This window comes from Heteronotia binoei, chromosome 6, assembly GCF_032191835.1.
Source record: "Heteronotia binoei isolate CCM8104 ecotype False Entrance Well chromosome 6, APGP_CSIRO_Hbin_v1, whole genome shotgun sequence".
Lineage (NCBI taxonomy): Eukaryota > Metazoa > Chordata > Lepidosauria > Squamata > Gekkonidae > Heteronotia > Heteronotia binoei.
The window spans coordinates 143197340-143218334 of NC_083228.1; the positions used below are offsets into that span (position 1 = coordinate 143197340).

At 51.5% G+C, this 20995-nt stretch overlaps 1 protein-coding gene and 1 non-coding gene across 2 annotated transcripts in view; one reads left to right on the forward strand and one right to left on the reverse strand.

Annotated features, from left to right (window-relative positions):
* TNK2 (tyrosine kinase non receptor 2) overlaps nt 1-20995 on the reverse strand; it is a 110361-nt gene that overhangs the window by 8546 nt on the left and 80820 nt on the right. Inside the window, 4 exon segments of the mRNA XM_060242846.1 lie at nt 2047-3437; nt 7751-7795; nt 11371-11462; nt 12697-12891. Coding sequence (XP_060098829.1) covers nt 2047-3437; nt 7751-7795; nt 11371-11462; nt 12697-12891 — 1723 coding nt within the window.
* Nucleotides 20853-20927, forward strand: TRNAP-CGG (transfer RNA proline (anticodon CGG)). The gene has a single exon. It is a non-coding gene; the product is annotated as a tRNA-Pro (tRNA).

A 20995-nucleotide genomic window follows, 5' to 3' on the forward strand; every position in this document is an offset into this window, starting at 1 on the left:
CTGTTCTAACCCGACTGCTCAACAATTTCATTGAGTGCCCGTGAGTTCCTTCCTTCCTAACATAAGAGAAGCTGGGTTGGATCAGGGCAATGGCACATCCAGTCCAACTCTGTCACACAGTGGCAAAAAAACCCTGTTGTCATCAGGAGGCCCACCGGTGGGGCCAGGACACTAAAAGCCCTCCCACTGTTGCCCCCTAAGCACCAAAGAATACAGAGCATCACATGCCCCAGAAAGGGTTCCATCGATACCCTGTGGCTAATAGTCACTGATGGACCTCTGCTCAGATGTTTATCCAATCCCCTTTTGAAGCTGGCTATGCTTATAGCTGCCACCACCTCCTGTGGCAGTGAATTCCATGTGTTACACCCTTTGGGTGAAGAAATTCTTCCTTTTATCCATTCTAATCTGACTGCTCAGCAATTTCATTGAGTGCCCACAAGTTCCTTCCTTCCTTCCTTCCTTCCTTCCTTCCTTCCTTCCTTCTTCCTTCCTTCCTTCCTTCCTTCCTTCCTTCCTCTCTCCCTTCCTTTCTCCCTTTCTTTATCCCTTCCTCCCATCCTTCCTCCTTTCCTCCCTTCCTTCCTTTCTCCCTTCCTCCCTCCTCCCTCCCATCCTCCCTCCCTCCCTTTCTCCCTTCCTCCTTTCCTTCCTCCCTCCCTCCCTTCCTTTCTCCCTTTCTTTATCCCTTCCTCCCCTCCTCCCTCCTTTCCTCCCTTTCTTCCTCCCTTCCATCCTTCCTTCTTCCCCTCCTCCCTTCCTTTCTCCTTTCCTCCCTTCCTTCCTCCCTCCCTTCCTTCCTCCTTTCCTTCCTGTTGGATCAGGCCAATGGCCCATCCAGTCCAACACTCGGTGTCACATAAGAACATAAGAGAAGCCATGTTGGATCAGGCCTATGGCCCATCCAGTCCAACTCTCTGTGTTATACAGTGGCCAAAAAAACCCAGGCGCTATTAGGAGGTCCACAGTGGGGCCAGGACACTAGAAGCCCTCCCCCCCACTGTGACCCCCACCCCAGCACCAAGAATACAGAGCATCACTGCCCCCAGAGAGTTCATAAGAACATAAGAGAAGCCATGTTGGATCAGGCCAATGGCCCATCCAGTCCAACACTCAGGGTCACACAGTGGCCAAAAAACCCAGGGGCCATCAGGAGGTCCACCAGTAGGGCTAGGAGGACACGAGAAGCCCTCCACTGTTCCCACCCATCTCCCCAGCACCGAGAATACAGAGCATCATTTGCCCCAGACATAAGAACATAAGAGAAGCCATGTTGGATCAGGCCAATGGCCCATCCAATCCAATACTCTGTGTCACACAGTGGCCAGAAAAACCAGGCGCTATCAGGAGGTCCACCAGTGGGGCCTGGACTTTCTTTGTATTTCTCCCATGGGATACAGGGAACTGGGCAAAGGAAGTTCTGGCTCTTTCCTTCCTTCCCCAGGGGACCAGGAGGGGAAGGAGCCTCAGCTAGTAGAAGGAAGAGAGGCTCGGCTCGGTAGCTCTGCCGTGCGATTGAGAGAGCCTGGAAAAACAAGCTCTGCCTCCCCCCCCTCCTTCCCCCCCAAGGGAGGAGCCTCAGCCAGTGGAGAAATAGAGTCTTTGCTCTGTGGCTCCTGTGTGACTGAGCAAGCCTGGCAAAGCAAGCTGAGATGCAGAAGGAAGCAAGAGAGAGGGAGAAGGAAGCAGTTGACAGCCACTAGCTCGGGGGCCTGAATCGGCCCCCAAACTGCATGTTCAGCACCCCTGGCTAAGCGTTTTGGTTGGATGGTGCACCTGTCGGGCATGTATCTCTCTCTCTCTCTCCCATTCTTCCCCCCTGCTGCTCTTCAGAAACGAATCTTAAAAAATGGTTCAGGGGGAAAAGAAGGGAAGTGAAAGCAGTGCTTCCCAATGCAGAACGAGGCACAGACTTTTGGCTCTCTTTCAGCCCGGCGTACAGACAGCCGCAGCTGCAAACCGCCGTTTCAAGCACCAAGAGCTCAAGCAATTCACGGCCTCTGCTGTTGCCCCTTCTCCCCAAACCAAGCGACACCCGCTGCTCACCAGCCGTATCTTCTCCGGGGGCCTCAAGCTGTCTGGACCGGAACCATCGTAGATGATCTTCTGGAGGCCGCAGGAAGCCTTCACCACGACGTTGCTGTTGTTGGAAGAGAAGTTGGCTTTGTAGTCGGGCTGTTGCTGGACCATTGGCCGCACGGTAGCCGTGGTGACCGCCCGGCCCGGCGCTGGGTTTTCCTCGGGGGCCTTGGCCTCCTTCAGGAACTTCTCGTACTTGTCCAGGTAAGGTGGGTGCTCCGGCAGCAAGTAATAGTGGGTGTTGCTGACCTTCCGGCCATCCTTCACGATGGGCAGGATGCAAGGTCCCTTGGCGCTCTCTTTGCCTTGAGCCTGAATGATTTTGGGGGTGGCGTACTTTGGGTCCAGCGCAAAGCTTTGAGTCGTGGGCATGGGCGGCTTTCCCGGAGACGTGGACAGATAGGAGCCCAGGGAGTGCGGAGAGCACAGACCGGCTCTCGGTTGGGGGGACCCGCCTGGGAGAGGCACGGGGCTGGGCGTCCTGGAGTTGGGCTGGGACAACGGGTCCCGCGGAGGAATCTGGGGCGGCCGGTTCTCCTCTCCCCCAGAAGCCGGGGACAATTCCCCAGACCAGCGACCGTGCTCGTTGCGGCGGAGAGGCCGGGGCAAAATGGGCACGCGAGGGGGGATCTGGGGCTTCTCCTCCCCCGGGCTGGGGGTCGAGGCCGCCGAGGCGGCCCCCGAGGGCACGTTGAGGCGTTTCATGCACTCCTGCTGCAGCTCTTGGAAGAGCTCGGTGGTTTGGGCGGGGCTGGGTTGTTTGACCTCCTTGGACGGCAGGAAGAGGTTGTCCTCGAGGGGGAGGGCGGGACGGTCGCCCTCGGACAGAAAACCAGAGTTGGTCTCCCCCGTCTTTTCCCAGGCCGGGTGGCTGTTCGGCCGTCTCACCAGCCCTTCGGTGCTGTTGATGGAGCAGACTTCGAAGTCGTCCTCGTCCTGGGCCACGTCGTCGTAGGCGGGGGGCGGCGGGAGGGGCCGGGCGTCCCAGTCCACGATGGGGGTCGGGTGCAGGGGCCGAGGCAGGGCCCGTGTAGGGCTTTGTGGGGGGGTCTTGTCCAACAAAGAGAACGCCTCCATGGCCAGCTTGGCCAGCGACGGGGCGCAGCGTTCCCCGACGGGCGAGGGGGTGGTGGGGACGGGCTCCTCTCCGAAGTCGATCAGCGTCACCTCGCTGCCCGTCACGCTGCTCCCCTTGTGCCGCGGCAGCAGCAGCCTCTCAGCCACTTTGGTGCCTGAGACGCGGGCGGAGGGTTTGGCGAGACGCAGGCCTCGCGGCGGGCCCGACTTCTTCAGGCAAAGGCGCTTGAGGCCGGAAGAAAGGGGGTCGTCCTCCTCGCTGACGGGGTCGTACGAGGGCTCTGGAAGACAAAGGGACTCGGGTAAGGGAGTGGAAGACGCTCTCCCTCCATGCACAAGGTACTAGCACAGGAACGACAGCACCAGGAAAAGGGGGAGTTGCCTTCTGACATTGCCTCTGAAGCTATCTTGGGCTCACTAGTGAACTACTGGGCTGCAGGCTACTGTGCCCCCTAATTCAGGGAGAGAGACGGTAGCTCAGTGGAAGAGCATCTGCTTGGTAAGCAGAAGGTCCCAGGTTCAATCCCCGGCATCTCCAACTCAAAAGGATCCAGGCAAGTAGGCATGAAAAACCTCAGCCTGAGACCCTGGAGAGCTGCTGCCAATTAGGGGAGGGATGGTGGTTCAGTGGTAGAGCATCTGCTCGGTAACCAGAAGGTCCCAGGTTCAATCCCCAGCATCTCCAACTAAAAAGGGTCCAGGCGAGTAGGTGTGAAAAACCTCAGCTTGAGACCCTGGAGAGCCGCTGCCAGTCTAAGTAGACAATACTGATTTTGATGGACCGAGGGTCTGATTTAGTAGAAGGCAGCTTCATATGTTCATGTGTGGGTTTTTTTGGTACTTTTTTTTGGTATTTTGTGCCAGAGTTCTTGCTCACCCAAGGCCATTCCTGCAGCTGCAAGTGGAGGAGGGGGGAATCAAACCCGGTTTTCCCAAATAAGAGAGCTCTGGCTAAACCAAGGCCATTCCAGCAGCTGCAAGTGGAGGAGTGGGGAATCAAACCCGGTTCTCCCAGATAAGAGAGCTCTGGCTGACCCAAGGCCATTCCAGCAGCTGCAAGTGGAGGAGTGGGGAATCAAACCCGGTTCTCCCAGATAAGAAAGCTCTGGCTGACCCAAGGCCATTCCGGCAGCTGCAAGTGGAGGAGTGGGGAATCAAACCCGGTTCTCCCAGATAAGAGAGCTCTGGCTGACCCAAGGCCATTCCAGCAGCTGCAAGTGGAGGAGTGGGGAATCAAACCCGGTTCTCCCAGATAAGAGAGCTCTGGCTGACCCCAGGCCATTCCGGCAGCCGCAAGTGGAGGAATGGGGAATCAAACCCAGTTCTCCCAAATAAGAGCCCGCACACTTAACCACTACACCGAACAGACTGACAGAGGGGTGTTGTTTCTGGCAGCAACCTTGTCTTGAGAGTCACATCCAGCTTTGTCCTACACCTAACGCACTTCTGGTTTATGAGTAGTTGTGCAGGGCTTTTTTTTGTAGCAGGCACTCCTTTGCATATTAGGCCACACACCCCTGATGCAGCCAATCCTCCTGGAGCCAATCCTCCTGGAGCTTACGAAGAGCCTTGTAAGGAATTCTAGCAGGACCTCCTTTGCATATTAGGCCGCACCCCCCTGATGTAGCCAATCCTCCTGGAGCTGACAGTAGGCCCTGTACGAAGAGCCCTGTAAGGAATTCTAGCAGGACCTCCTTTGCATATTAGACCACACACCCCTGATGTAGCCAATCCTCCTGGAGCTGACAGTAGGCCCTGTATGAAGAGCCCTGTAAGGAATTCTAGCAGGACCTCCTTTGCATATTAGGCCACACACCCCTGATGTAGCCAATCCTCCTGGAGCTGACAGTAGGCCCTGTGAGAAGAGCCCTGTAAGGAATTCTAGCAGGACCTCCTTTGCATATTAGGCCACACACCCCTGATGTAGCCAATCCTCCTGGAGCTTCCACTAGGCCCTGTACGAAGAGCCCTGTAAGGAATTCTAGCAGGACCTCCTTTGCATATTAGGCCACACACCCCTGATGTAGCCAATCCTCCTGGAGCTTCCAGCAGGCCCTGTATGAAGAGCCCTGTCAGGAATTCTAGCAGGACCTCCTTTGCATATTAGGCCACACACCCCTGCTGTAGCCAATCCTCCTGGAGCTTCCAGCAGGCCCTGTACGAAGAGTCCTGTCAGGAATTCTAGCAGGACCTCCTTTGCATATTAGGCCACACCCCCTGATGTAGCCAATCCTCCTGGAGCTTCCAGTAGGCCCTGTACGAAGAGCCCTGTAAGGAATTCTAGCAGGACCTCCTTTGCATATTAGGCCACACACCCCTGATGCAGCCAATCCTCCTGGAGCTTACAGGGCTCTTCGTACAGGGCCTTCTGTCCGCTCCTGGAGGATTGGCTACACCAGGGGGGCATGGCCTAATATGCAAAGGAGCTCCTGCTGCCAAAAAATAAAAGCCCCGGTTCCGAACGGAGCTTTCGAGGTACGCAATGTCCGACAAAGAGAGCGTTGACGCTGGGAAGCGCATTCCCTGAAAATCTCGGCCTCTCAGAAGGCAACGCCGGTTCTCGAGACCTACAAACGAAGGTGGAGGATTTCTCCACCAGGGGGCAGAAGAGATCCAGAAGAAAACCTGTGATTGATGGCCGTCATCCGAAGAGTTCCCGCCTCCCACATGATTCATGCATCATTGACATGCTATAAATGCATGTTAGGAATTAAAGAAAAAACCCACAGTTTGTTATTTCGGACGAGCCAGTTACAAGCGGCGGACTTTTCCTTAATGGGCCTGCGTGACGAAATTAGGATGGCAACGCTGTTTAAAAACGTTATTTCCTAGGAAGGAGCGCAGCCCCCAGCCCCAGTAAGTTAGGAGAAAATATCCCCGTCTCAAAACCGCTCAGCGGCAGAATAAGTGGATTAGGGCACGGGTGTCAATCATGCAGCCCAGGGGCCGAAGAAGGCCTCCGGAGGGTTCCTATCAGGCCCCCGAGCGACTGGCTGTCGTCTCCTTCCTTCTCCCTCTCCTTTTCCTTCTGCATCTCAGCTTGCTTTGCCAGGCTGGCTCAATCGCACAGTAGAGCTACAGAGCAAAGCCTCTGTTTTCTCCATTGGCTGAGGCTCCTCCCTTGGGGAGGAAGGGGGAAAGGCAGAGCTTGTTTTTCCAGGCTCTCTCAATCGTACAGCAAAGCTACTGAGCCATGCATCTCTTCCTTCTGTTGGCTGAGGCTCCCCCCCCACCCAGTCCCCTGGGGAAGGAAGGAAAGAGTCAGAGCTTCCTTTTCCCCATTCCCTGGATCTGATGGCAGAAATACAAAGAAAGCACCTTTAAGACCGAATGCTAACGTTTTAAGCATGATTTTTTTTAAAAAAATATTTAACTGAGTTTGTCTGTGTCCTTTATTAAGTATATACCCAGAGGCTTTTTTTGTAGCAAGAACTCCTTTGCATATTAGGCCACACACCCCTGGTGTAGCCAATCCTCCAAGAGCTTACAAGGCTCTTGGTACAGGGCCTACTGTAAGATACTAGAGGATTGGCTATATCAGGGGTGGGTGGCCTAATATAGCCCTGTTTATATCTCTGGTACCTAATCTTAAATGGATACACAAATGATTCGACATGGCCCGGCCCAAAAGGGTCACATTTATGACTGGCCCTCATAAGAAGATGATATTGGATTTATATCCTGCCCTCCACTCCGAATCTCAGAGCAGTTTACAATCTCTTTTATCTTCCTCCCCCACAACAGACATTCTGTGAGGTGGGTGGGGCTGAGAAAGCTCTGACAGAAGCTGCCCTTTTAAGGACAACTCCTGTGAGAGCTATGGCTGACCCAAGGCCATTCCAGCAGCTGCAAGTGGAGGAGTGGGGAATCAAACCCGGTTCTCCCAGATAAGAGTTAACTTAACCACTACACCAAACTGACTCTCAGGAGACAGACACACAGTGAGTTGGGTGGAGCTGAGAGAGCTCTGACAGAAGCTACCCTTTCAAGGACAGCTCTGCGAGAGCTATGGCTGACCCCAAGGCCATTCCAGCAGCTGCAAGTGGAGGAGTGGGGGAATCAAACCTGGTTCTCCCAGATAAGAGTTAACTTAACCACTACACCAAACTGACTCTCAGGAGACAGATACCCTGTGAGTTGGGTGGGGCTGAGAGAGCTCTGACAGAAGCTGCCCTTTCAAGGACAGCTCTGCGAGAGCTATGGCTGACCCCAAGGCCATTCCAGCAGCTGCAAATGGAGGAGGAGTGGGGGAATCCAACCCGGTTCTCCCAGATAAGAGTCCGCACACTTCACCACTACACCAAACTGGCTCATGACAAATGAGTTTGACGCTCCTGGATTAGGGAGTCTGTCCACAGCTTCTTTTCCTCGGACGTCTGCACAGATTTCTGTTTGTGGGCTGAGAATCAGGAGCCTCTTCTCAGGCCTTCATGCAACGCGCAGAGTCTTTGCGAGTCAGGCCAAGCAAAACAGGCAGGCGGGGAGGGAATTCACAGCACGCCCCCCCACCAGGTACCTGTCAGGAGAGGAGCTAAAAGAGAGCAGAGAGGGCAGGCGCAGGGGGCAAGGCGGCCCGGAAAGCGGCCCCACTTACTCTTGAGGAGGATCGAGGGCTGAGGCGGCCGGGGCGGCGGCTCCCCTGCAGGAGAGAGAGAAAGAAGAGACCCCACAGGAAGAAACAAGAGAGCACAGTGTTAGTAAGCGACACGCACAGGACAGAGACCGGATGTGAGGCAGAGAGTGCGAGCACTAGGCGATAAGGTGGCAGAAGTGAGGGAATGACGTTCAAACCATGCTTGGGCACATTTTCAAGCATCTACGGTTAAGGTGCAAGCAGAGAGTTCAGAGTTCAGAGCCCCTTGAAAGTATTCCTTTTTGGAAGGAAGGCACTCCCTGCCCCCAAAGGTCTAAGGCTACCAGCTGCATAGACGTAAGCATTCAACGCCTCACCAAGACACTCTCTCCCTCTCCCTCTCTCTCTCTCACACACACACGCACACAAGGCTAACTACTTCAAGGAAACTGTAAGGCAGGGTGTCAAACTTGTGGCCTGGGAGCCTGAGGCCTCCTATCAGGCCCCCTCTCTCTCTCGCTTCCTTCTGCATTACAGCTTGTTTTGCCAGGCTTGCTCAATTGCACGGGAGCTACAGAGCAAAACCTGTATTTTCTCCATTGGCTGAGGCTCCTCCCTTGGGGAGGAAGGGGCGGGGAGAGAGAGTTTGCTTTGCTAGGCACAGCGGAGCTACCGAGTCCAGCCTCTCTTCTTTCTATTAGCTGAGGCTCCTCCCTTGGGGAGGAAGGGGGGGGTAGAGCTTGCTTTGCTAGGCCCAGCGGAGCTACCGAGTCCAGCCTCTCTTCCTTCTATTGGCTGAGGCTCCTCCCCCTCCTGGTCGCCTGGGGAAGGAAGGAAAGAGCCGGAGCTTCCTTTGCCCAGTTCCCTGGAGCCCATGGGAGAGATACAAAGAAAGCACCTTTAAGACCAACGAGTGCTAATGTTTTAAGGTTTTGGTTTTTTTTTTTAATCTTTGTGTTTGTCTGCGTCCTTTGTAAAGTTTATATCTCTGCTACCTAATCATAAATAGGTACACACAGGGCCTGGCCCAATCCGAGATGGCTCGGCCCGACAAGGTCTCATTTATGTCAGACTCAGCCCTCGTAACAAATGAGTTTGACGCTCCTACTAGTGTAAGGGTTGTGTGTGCACTGTCAGCGTCAGCAGCACTCACTTGGTTCAACCAATCCATGTGGTACAGATCTCCAAGACCTGAGAAACACCAGGTAGGGCCAGAAAACGACAAGACGCCGTGCACAAGAGTGCAAATCGGCAAGGAAATACGGCTGTGACGCGTCACCTTTTGTGTGGGCATCTGCCCCAGGGATCGGGGACTGAAGCTGACGTGACGCCCTGATCACCTGTGGGCAGATCTTGCCAGCTACCTAGGGAGCTTAGTTATGGCAGCACGGTTCTCCTGAGAGGAGCCATGCAGGGAGTTTTAACCTTTTCGACGCTGCACTGCTTTGCGATCTGAAAGCGGGCTTGCCTCCTCCTTATTACGCTTTGAAGGAAAGAGATGGCAAAAGGTAACCGTTCTTATTTCCCTTTAGGAGTCTAATAAGGGGGAAGCGACGGATCAGTTAGTGAAACTATGTAGGGGCGGAAGGGTTAAACCCTGACTTGGCTGTGATTTGTCTTTAAAAGACTGATGGAGACTCGTGATCTCAGCCGGCTGCGCGTGGAGGAGGAGCGGGGAATCAAACCCGGTTCTCCCAGATTAGAGTTTGCTGCTTTTAACCAGTATACAAAACTGGCCACACCCTCAGCCTAACCTACTTCACAGGGTGGTCCTGAGGATAAAAGCGAAGAGAGGATAACAACGTGAGCTGCTCTGGGTTTCCACCGGGGTGGAAGGTGGGATAGAACTACATAAATGTATTTTGGATTTGTGCAGCTCTCCTCCTCCTGAGACTGGCTTCCGGAGGCTTGCAGAACAGAGGAGGGAAACCAAAAGGGGAGGGACGGTGGCTCAGGGGTAGAGCATCTGCTTGGTAAGCAGAAGGTCCCAGGTTCAATCCCCGGCATCTCCAACTAAAAAGGGTCCAGGCAAGTAGGCATGAAAAACCTCAGCCTGAGATCCCAGAGAGCCACTGCCAGTCAGGGGAGGGATGGTGGCTCAGTGGCAGAGCATCTGCTTGGTAAGCAGAAGGTCCCAGGTTCAATCCCCGGCATCTCCAACTAAAAAGGGTCGAGGCAAGTAGGCGTGAAAAACCTCACCTTGAGACCCTGGAGAGCTGCTGCCAGTCTGAGTAGACAAGACTGACTTTGATGGACGAGAGTCTGATTCAGTAGAAGGCAGCCTCATATGTTCATGTATGCACAAAACCATCGATCTGACAGTAGGGTTGCCAAGTCCAATTCAAGAAATATCTGGAGACTTTGGGGGTGGAGCTAGGAGACTTTGGGGGTGGAGCCAGGAGACTTTGGGGGTGGAGCCAGGAGCAAAAGTGTGCCAAGCATAACTGAACTCCAAAGGGAGTCCTGGCCATTACATTTAAGGGACCGCACACTTTTTAAATGCCTTCCCTCCATTGGAAATAATGAAGGATAGGGGCACCTTCCTTTTGGGGCTCACAGAATTGGACCCCCTGGTCCAATCTTTTAGAAACGTGGAGGGTATTTTGAGGAGAGGCCTTGGATGTTATGCTGCAAATCTGGTGCTTCTACCTCAAAAAACAGCCCCACACCAGAGCCCCAGATAACTGCAGATCAATTATCCATTATACCCTATGGGAATCGGTCTAATGGGAAATAATGGGGTGCACAGCTTACTTTTTGACCTATCTGGCAGGGAGAATGAGAAACTGAAGAAGAAGATGAAGAAGATATTGGATTTATATCCCGCCCTCCACTCCGAAGAGTCTCAGAGCGGCTCACAATCTCCTTTCCCTTCCTCCCCCACAACAGACACCCTGTGAGGTAGATGAAGATATTGGATTTATATCCCGCCCTCCACTCCGAAGAGTCTCAGAGCGGCTCACAATCTCCTTTACCTCCCCCCCCCCCCACAACGGACATCCTATGAGGTAGATGAAGATATTGGATTTATATCCCCCCAACAGACACCTTGTGAGGTAGATGAAGATATTGGATTTATATCCCGCCCTCCACTCTGAAGAGTCTCAGAGCAGCTCACAATCTCCTTTACCTTCCCCCCCCCACAGCAGACACCCTATGAGGTGGGTGGGGCTGAGAGGGCTCTCACTGCAGCTGCCCTTTCAAGGACAACCTCTGCCAGAGCTACGGATGACCCAAGGCCATTCTAGCAGTTGCAAGTGGAGGAGTGGGGAATCAAACCCGGTTCTCCCAGATAAGAGTCCGCACACTTAACCACTACACCAGACTGACTCTCCAAAAAACTGGCTCTGAAAACCTAAGAGAGTGCCCCAAAAGCCAGCAAAAGCCCTGGGAAAAGAAAGAGGCTCTCCAAGCTAAGGAAGAGTGTCCCAGGGTGGAGAATAATATCTACGCAGGCCCTGGCTTTCTTCTGTGCTGCTGGTGCTGAGTCAAAACAGAAACTCCGACACAAAACAGTCCAGAGAATGGCAAGGAAATGCATGCTGGGACTTGTAGTCCGTTCGCGGAGCTGACTTCAGGCAAAAGACAGTTCGGGTTGGGTGAGGAGAGTGGGTGGCGAGAAGTGGGAGGAAACGGCTTACTTTTTGACCTTCCCGGGAGCTGGGTGGGCCTGGCTGCGTTCAAGTCCACACCTAGGATGTCTGGAGGGTCCATGGGATTTCCCAGGTACAGCCTGCAGAGAGTCACAGAGAGAAAGAAAACCTGATTACTGCCCCTCAGGCACACTCTAACCCCAACGGGTCTCCTCTTTAGGGTTGCCAAGTCCCTTGCAGCCCCCGGCGGGGGGACTATCTTGCACAACGCAATGACATCACCTGCGAGTCATTAGAAGAAGAAGAAGACTGCAGGTTTATACCCCGCCCTTCTCTCTTAATCAGAGACTCAGAGCGGCTTACAATCTCCTTTATCTTCTCCCCCCACAACACACACCCTGTGAGGTGAGTGGGGCTGAGTGGGCTCTCCCAGCAGCTGCCCTTTCAAGGACAATCTCTGCCAGAGCTATGGCTGACCCAAGGCCATTCCAGCAGCTGCAAGTGGAGAAGTGGGGAATCAAACCCAGTTCTCCCAGATAAGAAGAGGACTGCAGATTTATACCCCACCCTTCTCCCTGAATCAGAGACTCAGAGCAGCTCACAATCTCCTCTATCTTCTCCCCCCACAACAGACACCCTGTGAGGTGGGGGCAGATTTATACCCCGCCCTTCTCCCTGAATCAGAGACTCAGAGCGGCTTACAATCGCCTATGTCTTCTCCCCCCACAGCAGACACTCTCTGTTACTGTTTATTATTATGTTGTTACACTTTTTATTGACACTGTTAACGGATTATTGTTTCTTTTGGAAAAGTTAATAAAAGTTATATTAAAAAAAGATGTGCTATATTTTTAAGCTAGTGATAGCGATACAGGTATGAAAACAGTCAACCATTATTAATTCGATGTTGCATTTTAACAATTTATGTTGGACCTTTTCCTTTTGTTCGGTACGGTAACGCTAGCAATACGATATTTCGTGCGAGGTTAATCACGCAAAAGCGTATAAAAGCAGGGGTGGAATTCTAGCAGGAGCTCCTTTGCATATTAGGCCACACCCCCCCCCCCGATGTAACCAATCCTCCTGGAGCTTACAAGGCTCTTTTTTGTAAGTTCTTGGAGGATTGGCTACATCGGGGGGGGGGTGCGGCCTAATATGCAAAGGAGCTCCTGCTAGAATTCCACCCCTGTGTAAAAGCATAAAAATTATTAATAAAAAAAGAGAGAGAATGTGGGAGACCTACAACTGAGTCTCTTGAGCCTGGATTATTGTTAAAGAGCATCTGCGGAGACCCTACCGCACCTCCCAAGAACACCAGGCCGAGAACCGCGAGAAAGCCGGAGAGGAAGTGGAGAAGGCACCCGGAGCTCTTACTCATCAATCTTATCGGGGAAGCCCCAGCACTGCTGCGGGTTGGTGTCCCCATGACCCGTGTGGATGAAACTGTTTTTCAGGGGTTGGCTGATGTCATGAGCCGACAGTCCCGCCACCGAAGTCACCGTGTTGCGTGGGAACTGGCCCACCTTCAAGGTCCGCTTATTCTGGCCCCGCCACCAATAGTTCTCGGCCCTGGGGAACGAAAAAGAAAACGGGCTGGGTTACGAGGATCAAAGGAAGTGGACTGAGGTCTCATGCGTTTCTGAGAGGGGCCCCCAAAAGTCTGCAGACGGTGGCAAGAAGGATAGGGTCACCAACCTCCAGGGAGGTTGCAACCAAATAAATCCAAACCGCTCTGTGAAAAATATATTTACAAAATGTGATTCATACGAGGAAAAAAAGGGTCATTCAGCAACCTCATCATTTTGCATACCACATGTGCATATTTATGCATATATATATATATATATATATATATATATATATATATATATATATATATATATATATATATATATATATATATATATATGCAAGCAGAGGAGAGGGGAATCAAACCCGGTTCTCCCAGATAAGAAGAAGAAGAAGAAGAAGAAGAAGAAGAAGAAGAAGAAGAAGAAGAAGAAGAAGAAGAAGAAGATGATACTGGATTTATATCCCGCCCTCCACTCCGAAGAGTCTCAGAGCTGCTCACAATCTCCTTTCCCTTCCTCCCCCACAACAGACACCCTGTGAGGTAGATGAAGATACTGGATTTATATCCCGCCCTCCACTCCGAAGAGTCTCAGAGCGGCTCACAATCTCCTTTACCTTCCTCCCCCACAACAGACACCCTGTGAGGTAGATGAAGATATTGGATTTATATCCCGCCCTCCACTCCGAAGAGTCTCAGAGCAGCTCACAATCTCCTTTACCTTCCTCCCCCCAACAGACACCCTGTGAGGTAGATGAAGATATTGGATTTATATCCCACCCTCCACTCTGAAGAGTCTCAGAGCGGCTCACAATCTCCTTTCCCTTCCTCCCCCACAACAGACACCCTGTGAGGTAGATGAAGATATTGGATTTATATCCCACCCTCCACTCTGAAGAGTCTCAGAGTGGCTCACAATCTCCTTTCCCTTCCTCCCCCACAACAGACACCCTGTGAGGTACATGAAGGTATTGGATTTATATCCCGCCCTCCACTCCGAAGAGTCTCAGAGCGGCTCACAGTCTCCTTTACCTTCCTTCCCCCAACAGACACCCTGTGAGGTGGGTGGGGCTGAGAGGGCTCTCACAGCAGCTGCCCTTTCAAGGACAACCTCTGCCAGAGCTATGGCTGACCCAAGGCCATTCCAGGAGGTGCAAGTGGAGGAGTGGGGAATCAAACCCGGTTCTCCCAGATAAGAGTCTGCACACTTAACCACTACACCAAACTGGCTATATATAAGAAGAGGACTGCAGATTTATACTCTGCCCTTCTCTCTGAATCAGAGACTTAGAGCGACTTACAATCTCCTATCTCTTCTCTCCCCACAACAGACACCCTGTGAGGTGGGTGGATCTGAGAGGGCTCTCCCAGCAGCTGTCCTTTCAAGGACAACCTCTGCCAGAGCTATGGTTGACCCAAGGCCATTCCAGCAGCTGATATATGGCCTTGGGTCAACCAAGGGGTGGAATTCTAGCAGGAGCTCCTTTGCATATTAGACCACCCCCCCCCGATGTAGCCAATCCTCCTGGAGCTTACTATATATATATATATCTCAAAGTCAATATTATATATATCAATATTATATTTATATATATATATATATCAAAGTCCAAATCATAAATAAATCTAAGACATGAATCCAAAAAGAGCTCCAATGGACAGCTAGCAGTGTAAAGCCTGTTTCGGACAGCCAGATCCTTCCTCCAGGGAGCGTCTTGCAGAACTTGCAGTATATTAGAGAATTTCACAATGTTCAGATCTTTCACAAATTTATGCACAAAACTGGAACGCCGCTGGTCAGCAAGTTAAGATATTGTGTATCTTGACCTCCTGGGAGGGGCTGGAGATCTCTCAGTACCAAAACTGATCTCCAGACCACATAAATCAATCATAAACAAATCACTCACTCCCTGCAATGCTAACCCTCATGCACACAGTCCGTCAACAAGAATACACAGAGAGAGCTGTATACATTTGTGCAGCTAAAAGCAGAGATGACGAAAAGAAGAAGATGAAAGAAGAAAACAGAGAGCGTGTGAATGGGGTGAAACATGCTAATGCCACATGTTGACATTCAAAACCACCAGTGATGCGTGTAGTCATTCAAATATCTTATATTTCAGGGGTGGCCAACAGTAGCTCTTCAGATGTTTTTTGTCACAACTCCCATCAGCCCCAGCCCTTGGCCATGCTGGCTGGGGCTAATGGGAGTTGTAGGCAAAAAAACATCTGGAGAGCTATCGTTGGCCGCCCGTTATATTTTATTCATCTGAAAGCAAGGAATTAAATTGGGTGAATGTCTGGTGAGTTTTATGGAACATAAGAGAAGCCATGTTGGATCAGGCCAATGGCCCATCCAATCCAACACTCTGTGTCACATAAGAACATAAGGGAAGCCATGTTGGATTAGGCCAATGGCCCCTCCAGTACAACACTCTGTGTCACACTGTAGCCAATACACACACACACACACACACACACTGTGGCTAATAGCCACTGATGAACCTCTGCTCCATATTTTTATCCAATCCCCTCTTGAAGCTGACTATGCTTGTAGCCGCCACCCCCTCCTGCGGCAGTGAATTCCACTTGTTAATCACCCTTTGGGTGAAGAAGGACCTCCTTTTATCCATTTTAACCTGACTGCTCAGCAATTTCATTGAATGCCCATGAGTTCTTGTATTGTGAGAAAGGGAGAAAAGGACTTCTTTCTCTACTTTCTCCATCCCATGCACAATAACTTCTAATCAGCAGAGGAAAAGGATCAACACGAGAGGCGCTGACTGAATAAAAGATGACTCAAGAGAGGGAGCCAGGGCGCACCCTGCAGGGAGAAGAGCTCCACACCCCAACCTCTGAGGCTTCAGCTACCGTGACCTTGAGGGGTGTGTGTGTATGGGGGATTCCTCCCCAACCGCAAATACGACAACCAGTCACCCACTGAGTCATCCCATGAAACTTTACTGGGTGCAAGAACGTGATATCCAAACTAGCCTCGAGTAGCGGCGTTTCCTGATGTCTCATAACAGGGGCGGAGAGGCCCTTTCACTTACCAGGAAAAGTCCACGGTGTGCCTTGGAGGGCTGAGATCGGCCAAGAGCAAGTGGAGCTGAGCTGCAGAAATGCTGGAGGAGCTGTGGGGGACCTCTTGGGTCGCATCTGACTGGGAGCAGCAACAGCTGGCCAACGACGGCCCGTCATCTGCACTGCCTCAGGCACAGAAAACGGACTCACCTCTGCCTGCCGCCATCATTGCTGCTGGCTAACTCTGAGTTGAGCTGCTCACACGGACGACCCTCAGCTTCATAGAATCGTAGAGTTGGAAGGGACCTCCAGGGTCATCGAGTCCAACCCCCTGCACAATGCAGGAAACTCACAAACACCTCCCCCTAAACTCACAGGATCTTCATTGCTGTCAGATGGCTATATAGCCTCTGTTGAAAAACCTCCAAGGAAGGAGAGCCCACCACCTCCCGAGGAGAAAGCCTGTTCTACTGGGGAACCGTTCTAAGGGTCAGGAAACACAGAATCCGAGAGTTGGAAGGGACCTCCAGGGTCATCGAGTCCAACCCCTGCACAATGCAGGAAACCCACAAACACCTCCCCCTAAATTCACAGGATCCTCATTGCTGTCGGATGGCCATCTAGCCTCTGTTGAAAAATCTCCAAGGAAGGAGACCCCACCACCTCCCGAGGAGAAAGCCTGTTCCACTGGGGAACCGCTCTAACAGTCAGGAATCACAGAATCCTAGAGTTGGAAGGGACCTCCAGGGTCATCGAGTCCAACCCCCTGCACAATGCAGGAAACTCACAAACACCTCCCCCTAAACTCACAGGATCTTCATTGCTGTCAGATGGCCATCTAGCCTCTGTTGAAAAACCTCCAAGGAAGGAGAGCCCACCACCTCCCGAGGAGAAAGCCTGTTCCACTGGGGAACCGCTCTAACGGTCAGGAATCACAGAATCCTAGAGTTGGAAGGGAACTCCAGGGTCATCGAGTCCAACCCCCTGCACAATGCAGGAAACTCACAAATGCCTCTCCCTAAATTCACAGGATCCTCATTGCTGTCAGAGGGCCATCTAGCCTCTGTTTAGAAACCTCCAAGGAAGGAGAGCCCACCACCTCCCGAGGAAGCCTGTGTGTCTGGGAGGGGGCTGACTGTAAAGGTTTTAAAATATGTTTTTTATCATGCATGTTTTAAATTGTGAGCTGCCTTGGTGGCCGACAAAAGGCAAGATTCAAACGTTGTAAATAAATGAAATCAATACAAATATTTTGGACTCTTTCTCTCACCCTCTGGCTTCAGTCTTCTGAGAACTCTTCCTTTGCAAACCTCAACGAAATTGGATTCAGTAGGGGCTCAAGCAAGATGAAGTGGCATCTACCACTTAGAAATGCACCTAGATTCCAGGCTTGGTGATTGTTCTGTGCCTCTCAGCTCCTAGTCTTCAGACATTAAGGCTCTCTACATCCCTGTTCTCAGTTTTGCTCTTTGCCTTCTTCCCCTTCACAGTTCTTTCCCCCAACCATTCCTTCCCGCAAGCTCATCTCTTGTTGACGTAAGAGCATCAGAAGAGCCCTGCTGGATCAGACGAGTGAGGGTCCATCTAGTCCAGCCTCCTGTCTCACACAGGGGCCAGCCAGTTCTTCTGGAGGGCCAGGAACAGGGCACAGAGGCCGAGGCCTTCCTAAGAACCTCAGAAGAGCCCTGCTGGATCAGACCAGTGAGGGTCCACCTAGTCCAGCATCATGAAGAGTCCTGACCTCTTTAGCCTTTCTTCATCCCTGCAATCATTTTCACTGCCCTTTTCTCAATGCTATAAACATCTTTTTTGAGGTGCGGTGACCAGAGCTGTATACGGTATTCTAAATGAGGTCACACCACAGATTCATACAGGGGCGCTAAGATACTGGCTGATTTGTTTTGTTTCGATACAGAACCGGCAGAGAACAGCACGTCCAGGTTTGCCTCACGCACTGCGAGCCTCTTTTGTTTCCAAGTGAGTTCGTTATTACGGGCTTTCAAAACAATGTCTCAGTTCTCCTCCTTATGATAAAGCTAGGGAGACGGTGAAACAGAGAATATTGGACGTTGTCAGACAAAATGACCTTAACGGCACCACCAAACGGTGAGCTCTGACAGAACCGATCAACAGGATGACCCTACCTATACCGCTTAACCAATAACGAATATAGGAGAACGTTTACTCTTATGAGGTGGGACGTTCTCCCTTCAGCAGTGATGGAGGGGAGGTACAAAAAGGTGCCGTTTATATCCCTGCCGCAATGATGGTATCGAATCTTTAGTCCCTGGGTGTTTTTACACTGGCAGTTTGCGACTCTCTATCACCGCATTGGAAACTCAGCTTTTACATTACCTAACGCTCTCACAACTGTTTTGCATCGTTGCTGCCCGAAGCATTGTTTTGGTGAGATGAGTTTCCGAGCTCCTGCTCCAACGTTTTTCTCCACACTAGTTTTGATCTGGTCTTTTCTCCACAGGCATTTCAGACTTGTATTGTAGAAGTTTTCATGCGTTTTAAAAGTGCTGGTTATTACCTTTAAAGCCCTATATGGCCGAGGACCTGCCTACCTGAGGGACCGTCTTTCCCTGTATGAACCCCGAAGAGCACTGAGGTCAGCAGAGAAGAACCAACTGACCATCCCCGGGCCGAAGGAGGCAAAACTGCAGAGCACTCGTATGCGGGGCCTTCTCTATCGTAGCCCCACACCTATGGAACCAGCTCCCGGAAGAAGTGCGGGCCCTGCGGAGCCTTGAACAGTTCCGCAGGGCCTGCAAGACCATCCTTTTTGGGATGGCCTTCACCGATTAAAATGACAGAGGGACTCGCCTAAGCGATTTTCACCACCATGTTGAAATAGCACCAGGATGTTAATTTTAGAAATTTTAAATTAGACTGTTTTAAAACTAGTTACTGTTTTTAAATACTTATTGTATAATTTATTGTACTTGATGTTGTTAGCCGTCCTGAGCCTGCTTCGGCGGGGAGGGCGGGATATAAATAAAATGTTGATTGATTGATTGACTGATTGATAAAAGACTCCTCCAAAAGCCACAGGGTGCAGTACTTTGCAGGAGAACGGACAGCGCTTGAAATTTTTACATATCATTGCTTGCCTCATCTAGTAATTTAAATTTGTATTGTTTTTGCAGGGTTGACACGATTTCCAAGCAATTGTATACATTGAACTAAGGACTGGTATTCTGGCTGCCCTCTGATCAGAGACACTGCCCCCCGCCCCCAATTGAAACGTAATGTAAAAGGAAAATAATTAAAGCCAAACAGTGGCAGGCAATTTGAAGACTCTAAAACTCTGGATCAAACTGAATGTAAAAACACCCCATGTCATATTTGACTGTGAGGCTTATAATGATCATCGCGAAGTACTTCCATTTCCCACGTCCATACCTTTTACCAGTAGTCAAAAACTGCAACTCCTTAAGAATCTTCCTGATGAGACGAACCCTGAGGTTACCTACAAATTAGCAAAATTTGGCTAGCTTGCCACAAGAATAAGGAAAACGCTAATAATTCAGTCAGGAAATGGCTAAACACCTTTGCCAATTTGTTTGCTGTAACTGCCATGTTCTGTCACATTTGTAGTTCTACGGCAGCATTTTATGTCTTTTTTATGTAGGTTTTTATGGTCATTCGGTTTTAATTTTGTATGATTTTACTGTTTTAAGCTGTGAACAAACTCAACTCAACTCAACGCCCAGTGACAGGCTCTTCTTCCGACTCTGAAGGATTGGGAAACGGAGTCCTCAGGCTAAGTTTTCAGCCTCGAAGACAGGGGACTCAAGGGCTCTTCAGACAGGTGCCGCTGGAGGAAATTCGGCAGTCAGGACAGAAGAGGAGGAGGCCGCTCCGCTCCTACCACCCCCCTCACTCCTCACTGAGTAATACCTTGGCACAGAACGGAGACTCATCCAGAAGGTAAACAGGAAAAGGGCAGAGCAGGGCCTGGTGCGGATGAGTCACCGGGTGACTCCAGGAGACGGCCTTCCTCGAGCTGGTGGAGCTGGAGGCTGGGGCACCTGCCGGAGGCCCCGGTAGCGGCACAATCTCTCGCAGAATCCCACCCGAGTCCATGGCTCTGCATGGACCTCCAGCCCACGAGCCTAGCTGTTGTCTAGAGCTAGATTCGAATCGAGGGCTGCTGCAGAGACCGGCAAGCTTTCCGAGGGACGAGCTTTCAGCTGCCAAAGCTCCCTGCGTCAGAGACAAACGCAAGTGGTGATCCCAGGAATCAAATCCCCAGGACCCCAGTTCAGGGATAGAATTCTAGCAGGAGCTCCTTTGCATATCAGGCCGCACACTCCTGATGTAGCCAATCCTCCGAGAGCTTACAAGGCTCTTTTTTGTAAGCTCTTGGAGGATTGGCTACATCGGGGGGGTGCGGCCTAATATGCAAAGCAGCTCCTGCCAGAATTCCACTTCTGCCCCCATTCCTGCTTGCACCTGACAAAGGGAGGTTTGACTCTCTAAAGCGCATACCCCAAACATCCTGTCGGTTTCTAAGGCGCTGCTCGACTCGAATCCAGCTCTTCCACTGCAGACCAACACGGCTGCCCTCTGAAACCAGCAGCACTTCAGAGACTGTCAAGGTTTCCAGGGTAACAGCTTTCGATAGCAACACAGCAGCCCAGCTGGTTCCTCCAAAGCTGATCCCCTGGGAACCTTGTTGGTCTTTATGGTGCTCCTGGGTTCGAATCTCGCTTTTTTAAACTGCAGATGAAAAGCCCTGAAGACAAGAGACCTGTGGGAGCCACAATCGCCGGTCCCCCAACTTTGACCACCAAAATCACGGTGGGGGTCAGCTGCCTAGGTTAATCTGCAGGGGATCCATCTTTAAGACAGTGGTTGCTCTTAGTCGGACAAAGGCCAAAAGCATCCGGGGTGGTCTTGGGAAAGTGGGGTGCCAAGTGATAAATGGGGAGGGATGGTGGCTCAGTGGTAGAGTATCTGCTTCGGAAGCAGAAGGTCCCAGGTTCAATCCCCGGCATCTCCAACTAAAAAGGGTCCAGGCAAATACTGACGGATGGACCAAGGTTCGGATTCAGTATAAGGCAGCTTCAT